Source organism: Lepus europaeus, chromosome 10, assembly GCF_033115175.1.
Source record: "Lepus europaeus isolate LE1 chromosome 10, mLepTim1.pri, whole genome shotgun sequence".
Taxonomy (NCBI): Eukaryota; Metazoa; Chordata; class Mammalia; order Lagomorpha; family Leporidae; genus Lepus; species Lepus europaeus.
The window spans coordinates 70,287,119-70,309,862 of record NC_084836.1 but is presented as its reverse complement, the minus strand read 5'-3'; the positions used below and the strand labels follow the sequence as shown (position 1 = coordinate 70,309,862).

The window sequence follows — 22,744 nt, the reverse complement described above, 5'->3', positions numbered from 1 at the left end:
AGAACGATTCTCATGGCCAAGGTCTCTTGGCCTAGCCCAAAAACTAAGCAACTTGCTGCCAACTTTGACACATGGGGCCATTTCCTTTTGCGTTAATGGGCCATCAGTTCCTGCACGGGGTCGTCTTGCCTTCACTAACATTATACAATCCATTTACTTCCTCTACATTAGTGACTTCAAATGCACCTTGGGGAGATACTATACAACAGCAAACATGGAGCCAGGCCAACTCAGGATTGCAAAACCTAAGAAAAGAGGTAGCATCGAGGACAAGCTTTAAAAAATAAAGCTTAGCAGGCGTGTGTGTGCGTGTGCGTATGTGTGTGTGCGTGTGTGTTGGGGCTGGGGGGTGGAATAGGAGATGGGACCCGCCCTCTGTCAATTGGCTGAGGCAGATGGGCCATGCTGAGAGCTGCCCCCTCCTGGGAAAAGAGCCAGTAGGTTGCCTCCTCTCTCCACAGTTACATATTAAGCTTGCAACTGTTTACATTCAATCTCAGATACATTCTGCTCGCCAGCTTCAGAGTTCCAAGTGCAGGTGCCCTCGGTTAATCATCCCCGCTCACTCCAGAGTCACTTCCAGCAGCGCAGGATGTGCCAGGCAGGCAGCCAGCCAGAGCCGGTCTGTCTTTTAATTTGTACTGCTCTGGTCCCTACAGACTTGTTTTAAAGTTTTGCTTTTTGTTTAAAGCAGTTTCTTCAAATAAGGGGGAGACAGTCACAGGATGAATCCAGGATTTCACTCTGGGCAAAAAAGACTGAATGAGAAAGGACAAACCCAACTAGTGCTGGTAATACTGGGCTGGGTCCAGAAAGAAGGAAGAAGAGGTGAATAATAGAAACAGAACACTATAAGGGAAAGTGTTTTCTTTCCTTTGTTCTTTTAAAGATTTATTTATTTACTTGAAAATGAAGAGTTACAGAGAGAGAGATGGAGAGATAGAGAGCTTCCTTCTGCTGGTTCACTCCCCAGATGGCCACAGCCACAACAGCCAGTGCTGGGCCAGGTCAAAGCCAGCAGCGAGGAGCTTCATCCGGTTCTCCCACATGGGTGCTGGGGCCCAAATATTCGGGTCATCTGCTGCTGCTTTTCCCAGGCCATTAGCAGGGAGCTGGATCAGAAGTAGAGCAGTCAGGACACATGGGATGCCGGCACTGCAGGTGCCAGCTTCACCCACTATGCCACAAGGCCAGCCCTGCAAAGTATTTTCTAAAAAGGCATTGAGGGTTTATTTCTGCAACAAGAAAACCAACCTCATGTTCATTTTGAAAAAGCTATTTACTCTTTTCCAAATACGTATTTTACAGACAAAGGTGAGTATGGTCCAGACACATTCTATAGAAGAAACCCATTTTTACAGACATCAAGAATAACTCTAATAGAAGAAAAAGCCCACATTTATCTAGAAGTGGATAAATTCCATGGGAAAATTTTAGCATCTAAAGTGCAAACACAAAACAACTGTGGTTTTTCTCGCCACATGAAATATTGACAATCTTCCCTTACAGCCTACTCTTAGTTGTTAGTTGGGATGCCAAAGAGACAATGTACTGAATGTTAGAACTAGGGTTCAACCAGACAAGGGGGGGGGGGGGGCAGGGAGGGGAAGAGAAGGGCTGTAGGTTCAAACATCAGAATGAATTTCACCTTAGAAAAACAAACTGGTTTCGACTCCAGTTGAACCAAAAACCGAAAAAAGCAGCCTATTACAGATAAATACGAGTGGCAGTATCACATTTAAAAGGCTGTGCCATTTTGTGCTATTAGGACCTAATCCAAATTAAAGCTAAGCATACTCCCATCTCTAGTTCCATCCTCAACCTGTCCCATTGTTAGCAAAGTTCCGCACAGTAGCTCAATTCATAATGCGGAATGGGGACTCCCAAGTTCTGAGAAGTCACCCTGAATCCTCTTACCTTTACCAAGCCCTCCCACTTCCCACCGTGAGAAAAGTCAGTTTCATCAAAAATGTGGGGGTTCTGTCATTGTCTCATGAAGATGAGTTCTAAATGACACCAGGAAAAGGGCATTCCATGAGCGACACTTGGCTTTAAGCCCAAGGGATGCCCTCCACCCCAAAAAGAATGGCAGTGAATTCCATAGCACCCCTTTTAATCCTGCAAAGATCTCCCATCTAAAGACGCCTAACAGCTAGCACAAGGTGCTGATATTGTGTTACTTGAGGAGGAGAGGGAGATATATATAGTTTCAATAAAACCCTCATGCACAATTAAACTTGATTAAAAGCCTGGAGAATGCTAAAAGCAGTAATGAGTGCAGGAGGCTGCGGCAGAGCACAGGTGCGCCCGTACTTGCAGTCAGTCAGCGCCGGGAGTAGCAGGCGGACGGGACTTCACTTGAGCATTGGAGAAGCGAAAAAGTTGCCTTGTTGTCCTAGGTTGGTGGCAGACTTGCTTTTGCTCCCAAATCTACAAAAAAAGATAATGAACTGGAAAAGCATTCTATAAAATACAGTGGATAAACGGCTCTATTAGCTAATGAAACGAATCCAGAGTAGGACACCCCACACAGCTCTTTTGTAAGGTATGTCCAGTTGCCTGAAATGAGACAAGAGGACAAGTAAAGGCCTTCAGGCCCTCTAAAGGATCTTGGGGCCAGCAGTCAGCCTCGTAATCAACATGCCTGTATCCTGCATCGGAGTCCCTGGGTTCAGCTCCCAGCTCTGGCTCCAGCTTCCTGCTCACGTGAACCCCAGGAAGCAGTGGTGACAGCTCAGGGAACAGGTTCCTTACGCCCACATAGGAGACCTGGGTTGAGTTCCCAACTCCAGCCCTGGCCATTATAATACAGGCATCTGAAGGGTGAACCACGGGGTGGGAGTCCTGTGTGTGTCCCGTCTCTGTCTCTAACCGATTTCTAAAGAAGAAGCGATCCTTACTGTTCCATGTCTCCTTTTAAAGCTTAGTTGCTAGCTGAGACCCAATTCAATGTTTCTCTCAAGAAGCACCAATATGGAAAGAAAGAAGCCCAAGGGAGCAGCCGTTGGTTATCTCCAGAGAAGGCCTACCTGGGGGTGTTCTTGGAGAGGGTAGAGCGGACTCTCTGGGACAGGGAGCTAGACGAAGGAGTCTTGAGAAGTTGATGCTCGGGAGTGGTCATGGGCCCCAGGAAGCTCACTTAAATCAAAGGGAAGACATATTTGAAAAGAGGGGGTTTATATAAACAAAGCTTTAGGTGATGGCCAGTGTTGGGCTGACCATCCTCTGAGGCACTTAAGGGCAAAATCCCAGAGATCATCTCTGTCATTGTTTTGGAACATGCTAGTACATCTTTTAAACTGTGCAGGCAACCACTCAATAAATATCTGACATTCACTTGATTTAGGCCATTTTCAAACTCCAAACTTCATAAACCTAACATCTGAACATTTGGTTTTTACCTATACTAGAAGGAACAAAAGGCTCACTTGAAACAAAGAACTTGGGGGCCCAGCATTGTGGCATAGTAGGTTAGGCCTTGACCTATGATGCCAACACCCCATATGGGCACTGGTTTGAGACTAGCTCCCTGCTAATGCACCTGGGAAAGCAGCAGAAGACAGCCCAAGTACTTGAGCCCCTGTACCCACGTGGGAAACTTGGAGGAAGCTCTGGGTTCCTGGCTTCAGCCTGGCCTAGTCCTAGCTGTTGAGGCCATTTGGGGAGCAAATCAGAGGATGGAAACGCTCTAGCACTCTCTCTCTCTGGTTCTGCCTTTCAAATAAAATAAATCTTTAAAAAAATAAAAGAAAGAAACTATGCATGGGGCCAGCATGTGGCACAGCAGGTTAGGCTATTGCCTGCGATGCTGGCATCCCATATGAAGCTGGTTGGAGTCCTGGTTACTCCACTTCCAATCCAGGTTCATGCTAATGCACCTGGAAAGCAGCTGAAGGTGGTCCAAGTGTTGGGCCCTCCAGCACCCACGTATGGAGCTCCAGGTTCCTGCCTTCAGGATGGTTCAGTATATGCAAGGATGTGAGTAGGTTATATGCAAATAAAACACCACTGTGTATTTGCATAAGGGATATGAGCATCCAGGGATTTTGGTATCCACTGTAGTGGCAGGGGAGACCGAAACTCAATCTCCAGTGGACACCAACAGACAACTATGTATAGTGTTATATACATATGCTACACAGGATAGTATTTAATTACAAAAAAACTGTAGTTTACAACCATAAAAATAAGATTACACAGTAACAAAAATTCTCACAATATGCTACGTGAAATAAGAACAAATTATAAACTAACATATCTAATAGACAAATACATAAGCCGGCGCCGTGGCTCAACAGGCTAATCCTCCGCCTAGCGGCGCCAGCACACCAGGTTCTAGTCCTGGTCGGGGTGCGGATTCTGTCCCGGTTGCCCCTCTTCCAGGCCAGCTCTCTGCTGTGGCCAGGGAGTGCAGTGGAGGATGGCCCAAGTGCTTGGGCCCTGCACCCCATGGGAGACCAGGAGAAGCACCTGGCTCCTGCCTTCGGATCAGCGCGGTGCGCCGGCCGTAGCGCACCAGCCGCGGCGGCCATTGGAGGGTGAACCAAAGGCAAAGGAAAGAGAAAGGATGGAAAAAGAAAGAGAAAGGAAGACCTTTCTCTCTGTCTCTCTCTCTCTCTCTCTCACTGTCCACTCTGCCTGTCAAAAATTTAAAAAAAAAAAAAAAAAGAGAGAGAGAGAGAGAAAAAAAAAAGAATACATAAGAGGAGACACGGAAAAGCGAAAATATATATGTATATTAGGGTGGTAGAATTGTACAAGTTTTTCCTTTAATGTTAAAACTTTCAAAGTAAACTTAATATTTTATAGAAGAACATAAATTTCAAGCAGCTCTAGTAATGGTAGGAAAAGGGCACATGACCAAACAGAGGGAGTCAGTCTGGGAAAAAATATAACTCGGGCCTCACCTTTAACGTCTGGCGTCTGGGGTGTTGAGAAGGCATTGGAGTTTTCAATGACATGCAGGGGATCAACGTTCTCCTGCTCCACCATCATGAACTGACTCCAATACTCCACGGGCAGTGAAAGCAGGCGCTCTACTACCTAAAAGCCAACACACAACGTCAGCCAACTTCCAAAACACAGAGCTTACTTCTCACCATTCTCTTATGCTACAAACAAGTTCTGGAGTGAGCAGGAGCCCTCAGGTGGGCAGCCATGCACACACACACTTACCTTGGGCTGACGCTTGATGTCTTGTAACATTGTTACCGGGTCTGGATTGGGCACAGCATGGGCAACTATTGTAGGTCCAAAGACTTTAGCCAGATTGGCAACATCCATTTTAGTGTTTGGACTCTGAGCCACTCTAAGCAAAAGAGTTTAAATTAGAAGACTTTCTCCTCTACTTAAATGCAGACCAAAATATAAATTGTACAAGAAAACAATTCGCCTTTCACACTCCCTAAGACCCAACTCGCATTATCTTCCCCTTGAAAAATTCCCCAACTCCCAGAGCAAGTCTGCTGCACTCACCTCTGCAAGTGAATCATGAGGAAAGCTAACGTGTCCCTGTTGGCCTGGGGCAGTTCACCGACAGCCTGGTACATGGCGGCTATGCTGTTGTCTTCATCTGTGATTTCTATAAATGAAAAGAAAGCACCGCGAGGCCTAAACTTCTTTCCCTTGACAGCGGGCTTCCGAGTTATCGACCACAAAGTCCCTTCTATACAGTAAGCTTCGGGAACTTCTGATTAGGTTCATGACTACATCAGACTCTACTTTCATTAGCAAGCAGGATACTGGCCAACAGCTCAATATTACAAGTCAGAACTTTTTAAAAATAGGCCCTTGCTGTTAGGAAAAACAGCTGGCAACCCACGTGCTTGGGAGGTAGATACAGCTGCAGCAACTACCTACAGTTATCAAGGTGTTCCTTCATAAAACATATCTAAGGGTCTACTGTGCGCCCGGCACTCTTCTAAGGACTAATGATACAACAGAAGGAAACACAGCCCTTGCCTTGTAGACTGTTCGTGCTATTGGAGGATTTGGTTGACAAGGAAACACAGGGACAGGTGTTTGGCTACGGGCTAAGACGCCACGTGGGATGCTGCATTCCATATTAAAGTGTTTGAGTTCTGGATCTGCTCAGATTTCAGCTTGCTGATAGTGTACATCCTGGGAGTCCACAGGTGACGGCTTAAATATATGTGTCCTGCCATCCACAGGCTGAGACCCAGATTGTGTACCCAGCTCTCAGTTTCTGATCCCAGCTTCCAGATGTAGGCTTTTTGGGAGTGAACCGGTGCCTGGGAGCTCACTCGCTCTCTCTCTGCCTTTCAAATACACATTCAAAGAACAAATAGCTATCAAGTAGTAATACATACAATAAAGAAAACAGAGCAGACTAAAGCTGTAATGTAATGGAAACTGTTATTTTAGACAGGGTGGTCAGGGAAGAGAAGCCTGAAAGAAATGAAGGAGATATCACGAAGACGTCTAGGGTAGCAGCAACGCAGGCTGGGCAACAACAAATGTGACGGCCTCGAGGCGGGCAGTAAGAAATTCAAGATTACACTGCAGGGGAAGGAAAGAAGAAAAGGAGGTGGGGACAAAATGATAACCAAAAGCCAAATCACATTCGATCTTTTTTAAGACTTAGATAATTTTATTTAAGATTTATTTGAAAGGGACAGAGAGAGAGAGAGAGAGAATGAGAGAGATACAGAGAGAGTTCCTCCATCCACTGGTTCACTCCTCAAATGGCCACAATGGCCAGGGCTGATTGAGGCTGAAGCCAGGAGCCTGGGGCTCCATCCAGGTCTCCCACATGGGTGCAGGGGTCCAAACACTTGGGCCATCCTCCTCTGCTTTCCCAGGCATGTTAGCAGGGAGCTGCCTGTGAAGCAGAGCAGCTAGGACTGCACCACAATGCCAGCCCCTCATGTAGGGTCCTTGAGTGAAGCAGCAGACAGAAGATCTCCCTCTGTATCTCTTCCCCTCTTTGGACACTTTGTCTTTCAAATAAATAAGTAAATCCTGAAATAAAAAGACTTGGGGTGTAGGGGGCTGCTCTGTGGTATTATGAACTAAGCTTCCACCTGAGACACTAAGCATCTCATATGGGCACCAGTTCGAGTTCTGGCTTCTCCTCTGGCTCACTGCTATGGCCCGCAAAAGCAGTGAAAGACCTGGAAGAAGCTCCTGGCTCCTGGCTTTGGATTGGCCCAGCTCTGGCCACTGTGGCCATTTGGCGAGTGAACCAGCGGATGAAGACCTTTCTCTCTGTCTCTCCCTCTCTCTGTAACTCTACCTCTCAAGTTAACAGAAAAAAAAAAAAAAAAAAAAAAGATTTGGGAAGTTTCCAACTATTGGCGGGGAGAGCATAGGCTTTATTCTGATAACGATGGGAAGTCTCTGGAGGATTTAATTTTAAAAAGGACAATTCTAGCTCCTTGTGAGAATCATCCTGGAGAGGGGATGGCAGAAGCAGAACAATAAGTCAGCTGCTCAATTACATGAGCCTCCCAGGGTGTCACGTTAGCAGGAAGCTGGAATCTGAGCAGAGCAAGGCCTCCAACTGAGGCACTCTGATTAGGGGCGGGGGCATCCTCACCACTGGGCTAAGTGCCGACCCCTGCAGATGAGACTTGACAAGGGACTGGGTGTGGAATGAGAAGAAAAGGAATCAAAGATGGATTTAACATCAAAAGGACAAACCTGAACCTTGACCCAAAAAATCAGAGCGAGAGAAAACCTATTACTATCCTATATGGTGTAGAAAGACAGCAAACAAGCGTGCGGGACATACACATGTAGCTATTCATCCACCAAACCTGTGGGTGCCTACCCTTTGCAGGCACTGTACTGGGTAGTGGATAAAGCAGTAAAGAAAAAAAATTGGAAATTTCTTCTGCCTTGCTGGAATTCATATTCAAGTACTAAGATCTGCCCATACCTGCGGCTTCCATGAAGGCTTTGTTCAGCCGAAAAGTCAGAAGGGGTTCTTTGAGGTTTCGAAGGAAGTCTTTCAGAAGGCTGCAGACGGCATGGATGTCGTCCACTTTGCTGAGCAGGGGGACAGTCTTCACCCGGAGGAATTTCTCCTTCAGTTCCTTCACGGTCCTGTCACAGCCTGAGACCCGATACAGGCCTGTCTAGTGTAAAGACGACACTTCTACTTAAGAACCGCGGAACTGCCTGACACAAAGAGCAATTTCATTCCATCGCTGGGACGACTCTTACCTCAGTCAGCCCTCTCTGCTCGATCTCATTTACACAGTGGACAACGATGGAAGGGATCATCGGAGAGGTCTGGGACACAAAATCAGCCAGCATTCCCTGTGCAAGGAGCTTCAAGTTACCACTGCACCACTCAGACCAGAGAGAAAAACCACGTGTGAAGAACTACCTCCACTAACCCTCAGGTTGGGACAACATGTCTACTTTTAAATTCCTACTGCCGGGGCAGGCGCTGTGGCATAGTGGGTAAAGCTGCCACCTATGGTGCCAGCATCCCATACGGGTACCAGTTCCAGTCCCGGCTGCTCCACTTCCTATCCAGCTCTCCACTAATGGCCTGGGAAAGCACTGGAAGACGGCCCAAGTCCTTGGGCCCTTGCACCCACTTGGGAGACCTGGAGGAAGTTCCTGGCTTCGGACTGGCACAGCTCCGGCCATTGTGGCCAACTGGGGAGTGAACGAGAGGATAGAAGACCTCTCTCTCTGCCTCTCCTTCTCTCTCTCTCTAACTCTGACTTTCAAATAAATAAATCTTAAAAAAAAAAAAAAAAGAAAGAAAGAAAGAAAGAAGTTGCTATTGCCAAAGCATATATCAAACATAGATCCTCAGTTTCTTTTCCTACCTCCAAACTAGGACCAATTCATGGTCCTAAAAACCCCTTGCAAACAGGTAATAAGACCATCAGCCATAACCATTACCTCTTTCTCTTCAACAACAATGAGCAATAATGAGATTACATGTATGGCTTTTTTTTTTTTTTTTTTTTTTTGACAGGCAGAGTGGACAGTGAGAGAGAGAGACAGAGAGAAAGGTCTTCCTTTGCCGTTGGTTCACCCTCCAATGGCCGCTACGGCCGGCGCACCGCGCTGATCTGAACGCAGGAGCCAGATGCTTATCCTGGTCTCCCATGGAGTACAGGGCCCAAGCACTTGGGCCATCCTCCACTGCACTCCCTGGCCACAGCAGAGAGCTGGCCTGGAAGAGGAGCAACCAGGACAGAATCCGGCACTCCGACCAGGACTAGAACCCGATGTGACAGCGTCGCAGGCGGAGGATTAGCCTATTGAGCCGCGGCGCCAGCACAGGTATGGCTTTTAATATAATATAATGTAATATAATATAATATAATATAATATAATATAATATAATATAACTATAGGTATGGCTTTTAAAATAAACTTAATACTGTAAAAAAAGAAAAACTCCTGGGGCTGGCATTGTGGCACAGTGAGTTAAGCCACTGCCCACAATGCCAGCAGTCATATGGCCGCCAGTTTGAGTCTCGGGTGCTCAAATTCCAATCCAGCTCCCTGCTAATGTGCCTGGGAAAGCAGCAGAAGACGAACAAGCTTTTGGGCCCCTGCACCCATGTGGGAGACCCAGATGGAGTTCCAGGCTCCTGGCTTCTACCTGGCCAAGCCCTGGCTGTTGGGGCCATTTGGAGACAGAACCACAGGATGGAAGATATATTGTGCTCTCTCTTTCTCCCCTTTTCTCTGTAACTCTGCCTTTCAAATCAATCAATCTTTTTTATTTATTTATTTATTTTTATTTTTTGACAGGCAGAGTTTAGACAGCAAGAGAGAGACAGAGAGAAAGGTCTTCCTTCTGTTGGTTCACCCCCCAAAATGGCCGCTATGGCCAGTGCTGCGCCGATCCGAAGCCAGGAGCCAGGTACTTCCTCCCAGCTCCCATGCAGGTGCAGGGACCCAAGTACTTGGGCCATCCTCCTCTGCCTTCCCCGGCCACAGCAGAGAGCTGGAATGGAAGAGGAGCAACCGGGACAGAATCTGGTGCCCCAACTGGGACTAGAACCTGGGGTGGCGGCGCCGCAGGCGGAGGATTAACCTATTGAGCCGTGGCACCGGCCAAATCAATCTTTAAAAAAAACCAAAAACCCTTCCTTGAACTTTAACTTTTTGAAGTATAAAAAATAATTTAACACACCTCATAGATGACCATGATACCAACCTACCTGCAGGGGAGAGTTTCATGGTCCTCTAACAGAGTTCTATATTACAGAGAATTTGTACAACAGTAGATGTGCAAATAAGAACTCCTAAGATTGGGGGAAATAACATTTAATTTGTGATAGAATGGATAGCAGCACAGTCACTTTGCATTGATCCTTGCTAATCGTGTTTACATAATAAATTTAACGGATTTAACGGAGTTTTAGAAATGAGAAACCTCGTCTCAATAACCTAGTATGGAATATATATATACATATTATATATATTATATACATATTATATATAACATGACAGATATTCACAGATGAAATTACATAATGGAGGTCGGTGCAGATAAAGCCATTGCCTGCAGTGCCAGCATCAAATATGGGTGCCAGTTTGGGTCCCAGCTGCTCCACTTCCAATCCAGCTCTCTGCTATGGCCTGGGAAAGCAGTGGAAGATGGTCCAAATCCTTGGGCCCCTGCACCTGCATGGGAGACCTGAAAGAAGCTCTTGGCTCCTGGCTTCAGATCGGCGCATCTCCGGCCACTGTGGTCAAGTGGGGAATGAACCAGCAGATGCAAGACCTCTCTCTTTCTGCCTCTCCTCTCTCCATTTAACTCTGACTTTCAAATAAATAAATAAATAAATAAATAAATCTTATTAAAAAAAAAAAAAAGAAATTACATGACGGCTGCAACCTGCCTCAAAATAACTCACTAGGCAGGATCAGCAAGGAGAGGTGAGGGTACTGATAAGTTAAGAACTGACATGAGGGGTCTGGCATTCCATATGGGCACCAGTTCAAGTCCCGGCTGCTCCACTTGTTTTTTTTTTTTTTTTTTTTTTTGAAAGATTTATTTACTTATTTGAAAGTCAGAGTTACACAGAGAGAGCAGAGGCAGAGAGAGAGAGAGGTTTTCCATCCGCTGGTTAACTCCAAATAGGCCACAACGGCCAGAGCTGTGCTGATCTGAAGCCAGGAGCCAGGAGTTTCTTCCGGGTCTCCCACGTGGGTGCAGGGGCCCAAGGACTTGGGCCATCTTCTACTGCTTTCCCAGGCCAGAGCAGAGAGCTGGATCAGAAGTGGAGCAGCCGGGACTTGAATCGGCACCCATGTAAGATGCCAGCACTGCAGGCGGTGGCTTTACCCACTACATCGCAGCGCTGGCCCCTGCTCCACTTCCTATCCAGCTCTCTATTATGGCCTTGGAAAGCAGTAGAAGATGGCAAGTCCTTGGGCCCCTGCACCCACGTGGGAGACCCAGAATAAGCTCCTGGATTTGGATCAGCCCAACTCCGGCTGCTGCGGCCATTTAGGGAGTGAACCAGCAGATGAAGATCTTTCTGTCTCTCCTTCTCTAATTCTACCTCTCAAATAAATAAATCTTTAAAAAAAAAGAAAAGAAAAGACATGAGTAGTAACAGTTAAGTAACAGGAAGTTAAGTAACAGGAACCAGGAGTTAGTTACACTAATTTCTCTAAACTGAATTTTTCCATAGTGTAGCATGGGGAGGGGATTTGGGCTTAGAACGATTACTAAGTAAGCAGACAAAGCCACAAGTCATACCTCTCCTATCTTGACAGGCGTGCCCATCAGAGTGGGAATGCAGGGAAGAGGACAGCGCTCCCGGCATTCCGGATGTGAAACCACACGACAATCTCTACACTTCAGAGACAGTTTGCCAAATTTGATTCGCTTCCCACATGGAACACAGGATTCAGGCTTAATAACCTGAGGATGAAACACGAGAGACGGAACAGAGCGGCATAAGTGAGAAAACATCATCATCAACCAACATTCACTGAGCATTTGGTATGTGCCAAACAACTTCCCGAACCTTTTATACATATTATGTAACTCTCACACAATCCTCTAAGGTAGGTTTTAGTTTCTCCATGTTAAGATAAAGAAACAAAATCACAAAGAGCTTGAGTAACCTGCCTAAGGTCATGTGGCTGGATGTCCACAGCCTAGAACAGCAGAAGAACGTGCTGAGGAGGGCTCAGAAAAGCCGCGCACTGACTCGCCTCCTGCTAGCACACCGCACAAACAAGTCGATTAACTCCCCGAGACCTAGTCAGCTTGCCTGGGATTTTAATGGGATCACATGGTACGAAGTTAAAATGTTCTGAAAGTCTAAAGCACTGTATTCAAATGTAACATGTAAACATGTGTCACTAAAAAGTACAAACAACTGTTCTGCAAAGCTGCTTTAACTTAATATTATTCACAAAATACCCTCCCTGTCACCAGTAGCTTTCCCTCAAGAGTCAGACTGGACAGAGAAAGGAAGTTACTATTGAAACTTCTTCCCGGTAACTTATTTTCACAATTAAAAGAACTGAATGTGGGGCTGGTGCTGTGGAGTAGTAGGTTGAGCCTCCACCTGAGATGCTGGCATCCCATATGGGTGCAGGTTCGAGTCCTGGCTGCTCCAATTCCATCCAGTTCCCTGCTGATGCACCTGGGAAAGCAGCAGAAGATGGCCCAGGTGCTAGGGTCCCTGCCATCCACATGGGAGACCCAGAAGCAGCTCTGGGCTCCTGGCTTTGGCCTGGCCCAGCACTGGCCATGGTGGCCATTTGGGGAATGAACCAGTGGATGGAAGATTCTCTCTCTCTCTTTTACTCTCTCTGTAACTCTGCCTTTCAAGTAAAATAAAAATTTAAAAACAGAAAATGCTATTTTTTAAAAAAATTGAATATGCCCCAAAGGAAAAGGAATGATCAGAAATTTACCGTCTTAGAGACAAAGTCATGCAGACGCATCCCTCCGTTGTTCTGGGGCGTGCCTGAATTGTCCGTCTCCGTTCTTGGCTCCAGTTGCCTGCTGCTCAGGGTAGAATCACTGTTCCATGGTTGTAAAGTACCTAGAAAACAAGTAAGTTTAAGCTTTGTGCATTTTTTAAAAGATTTATTTATTTATTCATTTGAAAGGCACAGTTACAGGGGCCAGCACTGTGGCATAGCAGGTTAAGCAGTCTCCTGCAAAGCCAGCAGTCTATATGCTGGTTCATATCCCAGCTGCTCCATTTCTGATTCAGCTCCTTGTTAATGGCCTGTGAAAAGCAGCAGAGGATGGCCCAAGTGTCTGGGCCTCCACACCCATGTGGGAGACTCAGAAGAAGCTCCTGGCTTCAGCCTGGCCCAGCACTGGCCATTGTGGCCATCTAAGTGGATGGAGGACCTCTAACTCTGACTTTCAAAATAAATAAATAAATCTTAAAAAGAAAGAACAAAGGAAAAGAAGAAAAAAAGAGCTACTGAGACAGAGACAGAGATCTTTCATCTGCTGGTTCACTCTCCAGATGGTTACAACAGCTGTGCCAAAGCCAAAGCCAGGAGCTCGGAGTGCCATCCGGGTCACCTTCTGCTGCCTTCCCAGTGCATTAGCAGGGAGCTAGATCAAAAGCAGAGCAGTCAGTGTCAAACAAATAAATCTTAAAAAAAAAAGCAAAGGGGGCCCAGCATTGTGATGCAGCCGGTTAAGTCACCACCTGTGATGCCTGCATCCCATATGGGTGCTGGTTTGAGTGCCAGCTGCTCCAATTCTGATCCAGCTCCCTCCTAATCCACCTGGGAAAGCAGCAGAGGATGGCTCAAGTACTTGGGCCCCTGCACCCAAAAGGGAGACCTGAATGAAGCTCCTGACTTCTGGCTTCAGTATGACCCAGCCCTGGCCATTGCAGCCATTTGTGAACCAGGGGATGGAAGATCTCTCTGTGTCTCCCTTTTTCTCTGTAACTCTGCCTTTCAAATAACTGAATTGATATTTAAAAGTAGAAGAAACAGAAAATACAGCAAGCAGCCAAGGACGCCATGGCACTCATATGAGTGCAGGCATCACAGGCAGAGGCTTAGCCTGCTCCACCACAATGATGACTCTAAGCCTTACTTCTTGAGAATTTTATCCAGGCCAGCACTGTGGCATGGCAAGTTGGGCCGCTGGCACCAGTGTCCCATATGGGCACCAGTTCGAGTCCCAACTGCCCCACTTCCAATCCAGCTCCCTGCTGATGAGCCTCAGAAAGCAGAAGATGAACCAGATCCTTGGGCCCCTGTATCCATATCCGAGACCTAGATGGGGCTCCTGGCTCCTGGCTGGCTCAGCCCTGGCCTCTGCAGCCGTTTGGGGAGTGAACCAGCAGATGGAAGATTTCTCCTATATTTTTCCTTCTCTATCTTTGTGACTCTGACTTTCAAATAATTAAATTTAAAAAAACAAAAAGAATTTGGTTATTCTGAATATTAGCTCCAATTTTAACATAATTTACAGATAATAACCTGCGACTCGGGTCTGGCATTGTGGCATAGCAGGTAAATCTGCTGTCTGCAATGCCAGCATCCTACACTGGTGCCAGTTCAAGTCCCAGCTGCTCCACTTCTAATCCAGCTCCCTGCTAATGAGTCTGGGAAAGCAGCAGTGCACGGCCCAAGTGCTTGGATCCCTATATCCATGTGGGAGACCTGGAAGAAGCTCCCGGCTTCAGTCTGATCCCATACCAGCTTTTGTGGCCATCTGGGAGTAAACTAGCAGATGGAAGACCTCTCTCTCTCTGTTAATTGTGCCTTTCAAATAAATAAATCTTTAAGGGGGGGGAGGGGAGAAACATCAGTGGCTATGCAAAAATTACCAAAAAATGTTTCAAGGAAAACTAAAATTCCATACTAGCAGCCTGGCTGGCAATCAAAGGGAAAGCATGACACAAACCAATCTCAGGTTCTAAGCAGGTACAGTAAGAAACTACCCAAAACACCCAGTCTCTGACCCAGGAGGGTTCTGGGAAACTATGTTCCCAAATTTTACCCATTGTTTTACACAATTTAGTCACAGAGCCAACAGACCTATTTTCCTTCGGCTCCTGGTCCAGTATGGCACAGTCTCAATAGTAGACACGGCTTCGATGGGCCCGCCATCATTGGGAACAGTCACTGTAGTTTTCGCAACAATGGACTCATTTCCCTGTGTGAACAGTAGTTAGAAGGGAAGGATGAACAGAAACAGTCTAACTTTCCTTTCATTACAGGGTATTTGGAGTGGGTGAGTCTTGGCCAAGACTTGAGACCATAGTCCAAAACGTGCTTAAGCTGAAATGTCCTACTTCATAATGTAAATATAGGTCACAGGAGCATATACACAAGCAACTCAGAATCAAACATAAGGCTGATAGTTGATTACTTAATAGGACTATTTCCACTCATATGAATGCTAAGGTTCCTGTTATATATGAAAACTCCCATCAAAGATCTCAAACTAACACTATAATGTTGACTTAAAGGAGTTTTTAATGCTTGAGACAACTAATTGCTGGTGTATTCAAGACCACAGTTCAGGGCCGGCACTGTGGCATAGTGGGTTAAGCTGCTGTGTGTGACATCGGCATCCCATATGGGCACCGATTCAAGACCCGGATGCTCCACTTCCAATCCAGCTCCCTGCTGATGTGCCTGGGAAAGCAGCGGAGGATAGCCCAAGTCCTTGGGCCCCTGCACCTAAGTGGGTGACCTGGAAGAAGCTCCTGGCTTCAGCCTGGCCCCACCCTGGCTGTTGGGGCCATTTGGGGAGTGAACCAATGGATGCAAGATCTCTCTCTGTATCTCTCTCTCTCTCTCTCTCTAACTCTGACTTTCAAATAAATAAATCTACCTTCAAACAGACAGACAAAAACAGACCACAGTTCTCTGGGTCTTACTATTCTTACCTGGTCAACTGTAGACCCAATGGAACGAGTTTTCTTTATAGGTCCAGGGGGACCATCAACAAACTGCCGGCTACTAGAGCGCTGGAGGGGGGAGCAAAGACCAGTAACTTCAGTGCCAAGTAGGTTCAAAGCACATAAGCTAAAACCATTCTATCAGACGATATGCTGGCAAGTCCTACAGACCAGGAATACAGTAAATAAACAATGCGCTCTTTCACATACCCATTTCCACATGAAGAATAAGTTGTACCAACACAAAAATACCCTCAGTGCCCTAAGGGAAAAAAATGAGCAAGCTCTGGAGAAATTCGGATGACAGTGCCACAAAAAAGGAGAGCTGTAATCCTATCTAAGGATGTGAAGTCTTTGGAAACACATTACATACCCTAAACAAGCACACACAGATAGGTCTCTGTATCCCATTATACACACATTTCATCTCAAGCTTATATTATAGCACAAAAGTCCTGCATAAAAATTCACATGACAGCCTGAAAACAACTTAAGCATTTCCCTTTCTACTGTATGAATGAATTGAGGCACAGCCCAGGCCAGGGGAACAGCATCCCATCCTGAGTTACTACCTCAAAGACTATCAATACCACTCCCCACCACAGCAGGAATTGATTTGTAATATGTATTTAACAATGGCTAGAACAACGTGTCAGAATGTAATTTCATGGCAAATTTTCCAAAGGAAACTCTTATTGTCACTTTGGAAAAAAAAAAAAAAAACGAAAGAAACCATACATACTCTCTTTTCTCTCTTCTTCAGTTTGAAGGTCTTCACCAAAGAAGAATCCCAATCCTGTTGACAATCACACTGCATTAATTTCCTTCTTTGGTTAGGCTTCGCCTATACCCGTGCAAATAAATGTTGTGAACTTTAAAGGCTGCTCAAGTCACCACCCAACTTATGATCTGGGGAGTGGGAGCAGTGGCGGGGGGGAGGGAAGGTCTCAAGTGCTTTAGCTGCAGAGTTACAGGAAGTTAATATGCTTTCTTTCAAAAATTGAAGCTATTATAATAGAATCAGGAACCAATACCACAGAGGCAAGAAAAGGTTAAAGAATCACCTTCTGCCGTGATTACTTCCGGTGCCTGGTCCTTTATTTCTGATTATTTTTGTAATTAGTTTTAAAACTTACAGGATGTTAGGCACTATACCGATCGTGTTAGGTGTGATTCTTGCCCTCAAGGGATTGTTACTGTCTAATCAGATGTTCTGTACAATACTGCCACTTTAAAACGTTCCAGTTCAGGTTTCATATCTCCGAGTCATCCCTCCTCCTTGGGTCCTAAAAAGATGCTCACCACTGAAGCATTATTTGGCCTTTGCTATGGTCTAGCTTCAATGTACTTATTTTAACCACTTGCATCCATTTAATAGCTATCTGGCATTCATTTCCTTATTCCTGGTGCTTCCTGAAAACATAGGATCTAGAAACAGTTGCATAGAGCAAACAGTATCACAGGTAAATAAATATAACTTCTCTAATTCATGGCCAAGCTATTTAGCTACTGGTTGTTATGATGCAACTTCAACAAACATCATATCTGGAAATCTGGCTCCAAAACCAGTTGATAACATGTTCTGGTTCTATTATACATTTCACACCTATTCTTTTATCATTGCTGTTTTCCAGAAGGTGATGCCTAATATTTGTATCTATAAAATGCCATCTTCCTCTCCAATCACATGCTAAATTTGGGTGAAAAGCTCCTAGCCATGTAAAAGCAGTTCTCTCATTTTGCTGTATCAGAAAAGCAACCGATAACTTCCTCTGATTTATTATTTTGTTTGCCAGTTCTCAGTGAGCAACAGAACACACACACAAATCAGTGACAGTCTCTTGACTTTCCAAGATGAAATCAGGGGACCACCTTTCATGCAGAAATGCCCGTGAACTAAGAGAAGGGCGCTGCCCCATGTCCGCGGAGTAACAGGGCACACACAAATGGGCCACTCTTGACCAAAGCATTCTACAGTGCCTAGAAACTCTTCACAAACTTCTGGCTAAAGTGCCGGTACGCTGGTTTCTTCTAATTGTGAAGTATGGCTGAACTTTTCTAAAGAACCAAACAGACTCAGAAATAAGGCACACGTCTTATTTACCCCAAAAGCAGAAAACAAACCCTGTCTGGATAGGATTTTGCTAATTTTTTTTACCGCTAGCTGGAGCTTTAATAAATAAGTCAAGAAGATATAATCAATTAGGACATGCTGCTCACAGAGATCCATTAAGTAAACTCAACCTCATACCAAATCCTGAATTCTATATTCTCACTTCCAGAAACTAAACAAATATATAAGCCCATCTCTTACAGCCTGTGTTGATTTATATTTTAAATTGCTAGCTCAGAATCTATAACACATCAACTAATAAAAGGGTAATAAAGTCTGTCCAGAGGAGAAGGCGGGAGAGATGCTTGAGGGAACAGGGTTAAGAAAGGTAGATAAGTGAGGAGATCAAATGTTATTACCAGTGATTCATCAGTCTTGTCAAAGCTGATATCTGATAAAATGGAACCAGATTCATCGATAGTTGACAGTCTGGATGAGTGAAACAATGCAGTGTTAGAACATAAAACCCACCATCACTCAGAACAAGTACCCCAGCTGGGTCACACCGCAGACTCGCGGTACTAGCTTCTCTATGGAAACAACCACAAGCTGAAATCCTAGCAGGGGATGGTTGCTCTTTACGGTTTTCATAGGAGAACGTGTGTGCTGCGTGAGTACTGGTGCAACATAGCTGCTGTTTCAGCAGGAGTCACGTAACAAAAGGTCTTGTCACAGCTGCTTCAAGCGACAGTCAAGCCTATGGGTGCTATTCCCTGCTGAGTTCCTACTACAGGCTGCTAAAAATTCATGAGGAAGTTTAATGGGTGAAGCTTCCCTTGATCCCAGTTGTGGCTGCTTTCTACAAGAGAGTACTACCCAGCATTAGTTTTAAGAAATTAAGCCCATACATCTTCTTAGTTATAAAGATTCCCCATAAAACAATCAGGCAACAAAACAAATAGCTCTAAGAATGCTGACCTTTCTCTACTTATTGTATTGGGGGTGCTAAATCCAAAGCCTGCTTGAGACTATTTTAAATGGTGATGCAGTGCAACTGAAATTACTGTCCGGGCAGGGCTCACAGCAACCTTTCTAAACCAGAAGAGCTACAAGAGCTCTCTGGAGAGTGAACATTGAAAGCACTGCTGAGCTGCCACTTTCACCTTTAGGTTTCTTAGCAATGTGCAGGATTAGTTATTGATGTGCAATTTAGCACCAACATCAAAGTTTTATCCAGGGTGAAACAATATCCTAAGGAAAGATAAGAAAATAAAAGAAACAGGGAGGAACCTGTGCCTTTATTCCCCAACCCTCCAGTCTTCTGCTCTATTCAGCACACATTCCAGGAGCAGTATATTTTGAGAGTTCAGATAACAAGAACTTCGGACGCTTGTGTTGCTCATGATCATACAGCTACAGATGTGGTTTCCCCACCTCTTGTTCCCGGCGTTGCCACTGGATGGCTGGCCCCTGTTGAGAAAGGCCAGAGCTGATTTTTGCTCCTCACTTAGTTGAATGCTGCCAGATGTGTCACACATGAGCATCTCTCGGATCAGCTGAATCTGTCGTTCCTACAGACCAAAGCAAAGTGAAACATCAGTCCCAGCCAGGGGAGAAAATTCCACCTGAGATTTATGGGACAGGCGGACCACAAGACATTAAAATATGGCATTATGCAAATGGGCCTTCAGGAAGGCTGCTACACCCACAGCATATTAATTCACACCAAGCCCTGATTGTGTCTCTGATTTGACTGGTAAAATGAACCCTACCTGGAACAGTGGGCTTTCAGTTCTAAGACTTTTGGATCAAAAAGCTAATCCAAGACAGTAATGTAAAAACGAGAGTCCCAAAATAGATCTCACATAGCAAAACCACTTTAGTGTCATTCCTATCAGGACAATTATGGGCTGCTTCTATGGATCAGAGCAGCCACCCACCTTTCTAAATAGTGGAGCAAAATGCATTAAAACAGATACAAAGCTGTAACACACTGGAAGCAGACGATCTGCGCTCGCTGAGGCATTGAACTGTGCACTAGGATGGAGTAGTCTCTCATCAGAAAGGCTTCCCTCTGCACCATGACCCACCCCGGCACATGGAAATGATAGTGGTCTCCGTCACTGTCAGCCGCACTGCTCAACTGGCTGAGTGCACCCAGCTCTTTACCCTGAAGGAGACAGCACTGACGAAGCAGACTGAGAGCTGTTTTGCTTGTATCAGTGACAAAGTATCAGCAGTTCACATAAGGATGAAGGTATTCTCGGTGGTACTGTAATAAATAATGAGATGATCACCAACTTGTGATTGATCAAGTATACTGGGACTTCCCTGCCTTTCACCCTGATTTTAATATTTTATTGTTTTTTTTAATGTTTGTTTTCATTTTATTTAAAAGGCAGAGAGACAGAGGGAGATCTTTCATCCATTGGTTCATTTCTGAAACGGTCACAACAGCCAGGGATGGCAGGTCAAGGCCAAGAGATGAAAACTCCATCCAGATCTCCTGCATGGGTGCTGGAACCAAGCACTGGAGCCATCATCTGCTGCCCACCCTGGTGTGCACTGACAGGAAGCTGGCCTGGAAACAGAGGAGCCAGGACTCAAACCAGGCCCTCCAATATGGGTTGTGGGCATCCCAAGCTGTGACTTAAGCCTCTGTACCCAACACCGACCCCTAATTGAAAAATTTTAAATTATCATTTTAAATCTGCTTATTAAAGCAATCATTGTAAGTCTAAAAGAAAATTTAAATTTCAAACTACAGAAAACAGAACTCCTAGGCTGCAATTTCAGCTCCAACAATGGGCAAGTTGTGAAGGCTAGGTCACTTCAGTTCTCTAATGTAGAAGAACCTGGGCATACATAACGAGCACATATATTATCAGACCACACTCCCCGCTGCGGTCACCCTGTCCTAGCACAGAGCATGGTGCACACCAGCTTTTCGCAGTCCGCCTCGGCTCGCTGTCTCCGTCGGATCTCCACGTCCACCTGATTGCGCGCATGCTTCAGCTTCACATCCAGGGCGCTTCGCTCGGTCTCCGCTTTCATCAAAAGATCCTTGTACTTCCCCAGCTCGTGGTCTGTTCTCTGCCACTTTTTACGGAAATCCTCAAAGTCCTTTGCCAACTGGATGAATTCTGAGGAAAAGAGGAAACTTTAATAATTCAAGTGCCAAACAGAGTACAACTGCTCTAAGAAGTAAGTCTGCACAGTTAGTCTTACTCCAAACACATGACTAAGACACCAGCTGAACTATGGGCAAGTCCGGCTGAAAGCCAGGAGCAGATTCTGGATAGGTTTGCACTCTAGATGAGAGCTCTGCAGGAAGCAATTCCTGTTTCAATGGGCCACTTACTTTTCGGCTTAGCTAGTGGCATCTGCTATGGAATATGTAACTAATCCGTCACCTGGCTCCAGATGTGACACCAACACTGAAAACTCCTGACAGAAGGCAACCAAAGGGAAGACACCTTTGGGGCAGCTGTCACACACTAGGACAGTTACAGCTGTAAAACAAAAACAGCCTCCTTTACAGTCACACAATGCTGGGCCAGAGAGATGTTGAACAGCAAATTCAAATGTAACTGCTGCAATATGCTCTAGTAGATATAGATTAATATTATAGATGTCTAGGCTTGCATTTCCATTCAGCTACATAATTATACGAATATTGATTTGAAAGTAAACAGCCAATTTGCTTTTGCTGTTTAACACTGCCCTGAAGGGCATGTAAACATTCTACTTTATAAAAAAAAGAGAAGACCATACTAGCTTTGGAAAGTCACTGATAACAGAATGTGGATTCTTTCCAAATGTCTACCAAGAGAGCATCGCTTCCAACACAGAACCTCAAAAGCAAGATAACCCTGATGGCACTCATTCTTTTTCTTTTTTTAAATGATTTTATCTTTTGCTTTTTAAAAATTTATTTATTTTATTTATTTGAAAGACAGAGTTATAGAGAGAGGTCGAGCCACAGAGAGAGGTCTTCCATCTGCTGGTGACCACAACGGCCAGAGCTGAGATGATCCGAAGCCAAGAGCCAGGAGCTTCTTACAGATCTCACATGTGGGTGCAAGAGCCAACCACTTGGGCCATCTTCTACTGCTTTCCCAGGCCATAGCAGAGAGCGGATCAGAAGTGGAGCAGCCGGGACTTGGATCATCGCCCATGTGGGATGCATGCACTGCAGGTTGGGCTTTACCCCGCGGCACCACAGCACCAGCCCTGGCATTCATTCTTATCAACTACTACTGGCAAAGACTATTCTTCCACAATGTATTTGCAAAAAGTGTCTTATAATTTTCTAGTTAACCTCAATCTATCTCTAAGCATCACTTTCTATCAGCATCATGGAGGAAAGTCCCAAAGTGTGTATCTGTTGCTAGTCAAACTAACCCAGTTTATAAATGAAAACTAGGCCAAATTCACACAAAGCTAGCAGATTCCTAACTATTAAGGGCACTTTTTCTATTTGATTTTAACCTAGCAGTATAGAAACAATACAGTGCCTTTTTCAGCAACTTTCACAATTTGGCTAAGTTTCAAACTTATAAATTAGGATACCTAATTCATTCTAGGGAAACTAAATCACAAGGAAACTTTAGTTTTAAGCAGACAACAAATGTTAACAAAATAGGATAGAGTCAACACAAACACCAAGGATCAAAAAATAAAGCATTGAGGCTAGTTGTTGTAGCATACTGGGTTAGGCCACCAACTGCAACGCAAATATCCAGTTCTAGTTCCAGCTACTCCACTTCCAATCCAGCTCCCTGCTAATGTGCCTGAGAAGGCAGCAGAGGACAGCCCAAGTTCTTGGGCTCCT

At 45.2% G+C, this 22,744-nt stretch overlaps 1 protein-coding gene across 2 annotated transcripts in view; it reads right to left on the bottom strand.

Moving 5' to 3' along the window:
- Positions 1 to 1,260: 1,260 nt before the first annotated feature.
- RACGAP1 (Rac GTPase activating protein 1) overlaps positions 1,261 to 22,744 on the bottom strand; it is a 38,093-nt gene continuing 16,609 nt past the window's right edge. For both annotated transcript variants that reach the window (XM_062203691.1, XM_062203692.1), the window contains exons 3-17: positions 20,851 to 21,053; positions 19,345 to 19,481; positions 18,330 to 18,399; positions 16,600 to 16,653; positions 15,846 to 15,926; positions 14,989 to 15,106; positions 12,883 to 13,013; positions 11,711 to 11,875; positions 8,188 to 8,283; positions 7,901 to 8,099; positions 5,476 to 5,581; positions 5,176 to 5,308; positions 4,908 to 5,043; positions 3,030 to 3,138; positions 1,261 to 2,430 (exon numbers count right to left, since the gene is read on the bottom strand). In XM_062203691.1, coding sequence (XP_062059675.1) covers positions 2,355 to 2,430; positions 3,030 to 3,138; positions 4,908 to 5,043; positions 5,176 to 5,308; positions 5,476 to 5,581; positions 7,901 to 8,099; positions 8,188 to 8,283; positions 11,711 to 11,875; positions 12,883 to 13,013; positions 14,989 to 15,106; positions 15,846 to 15,926; positions 16,600 to 16,653; positions 18,330 to 18,399; positions 19,345 to 19,481; positions 20,851 to 21,053 — 1,814 coding nt within the window. In that variant the 3' untranslated portion in view covers positions 1,261 to 2,354. The remainder of the gene's footprint in view (positions 2,431 to 3,029; positions 3,139 to 4,907; positions 5,044 to 5,175; positions 5,309 to 5,475; positions 5,582 to 7,900; positions 8,100 to 8,187; positions 8,284 to 11,710; positions 11,876 to 12,882; positions 13,014 to 14,988; positions 15,107 to 15,845; positions 15,927 to 16,599; positions 16,654 to 18,329; positions 18,400 to 19,344; positions 19,482 to 20,850; positions 21,054 to 22,744) is intronic.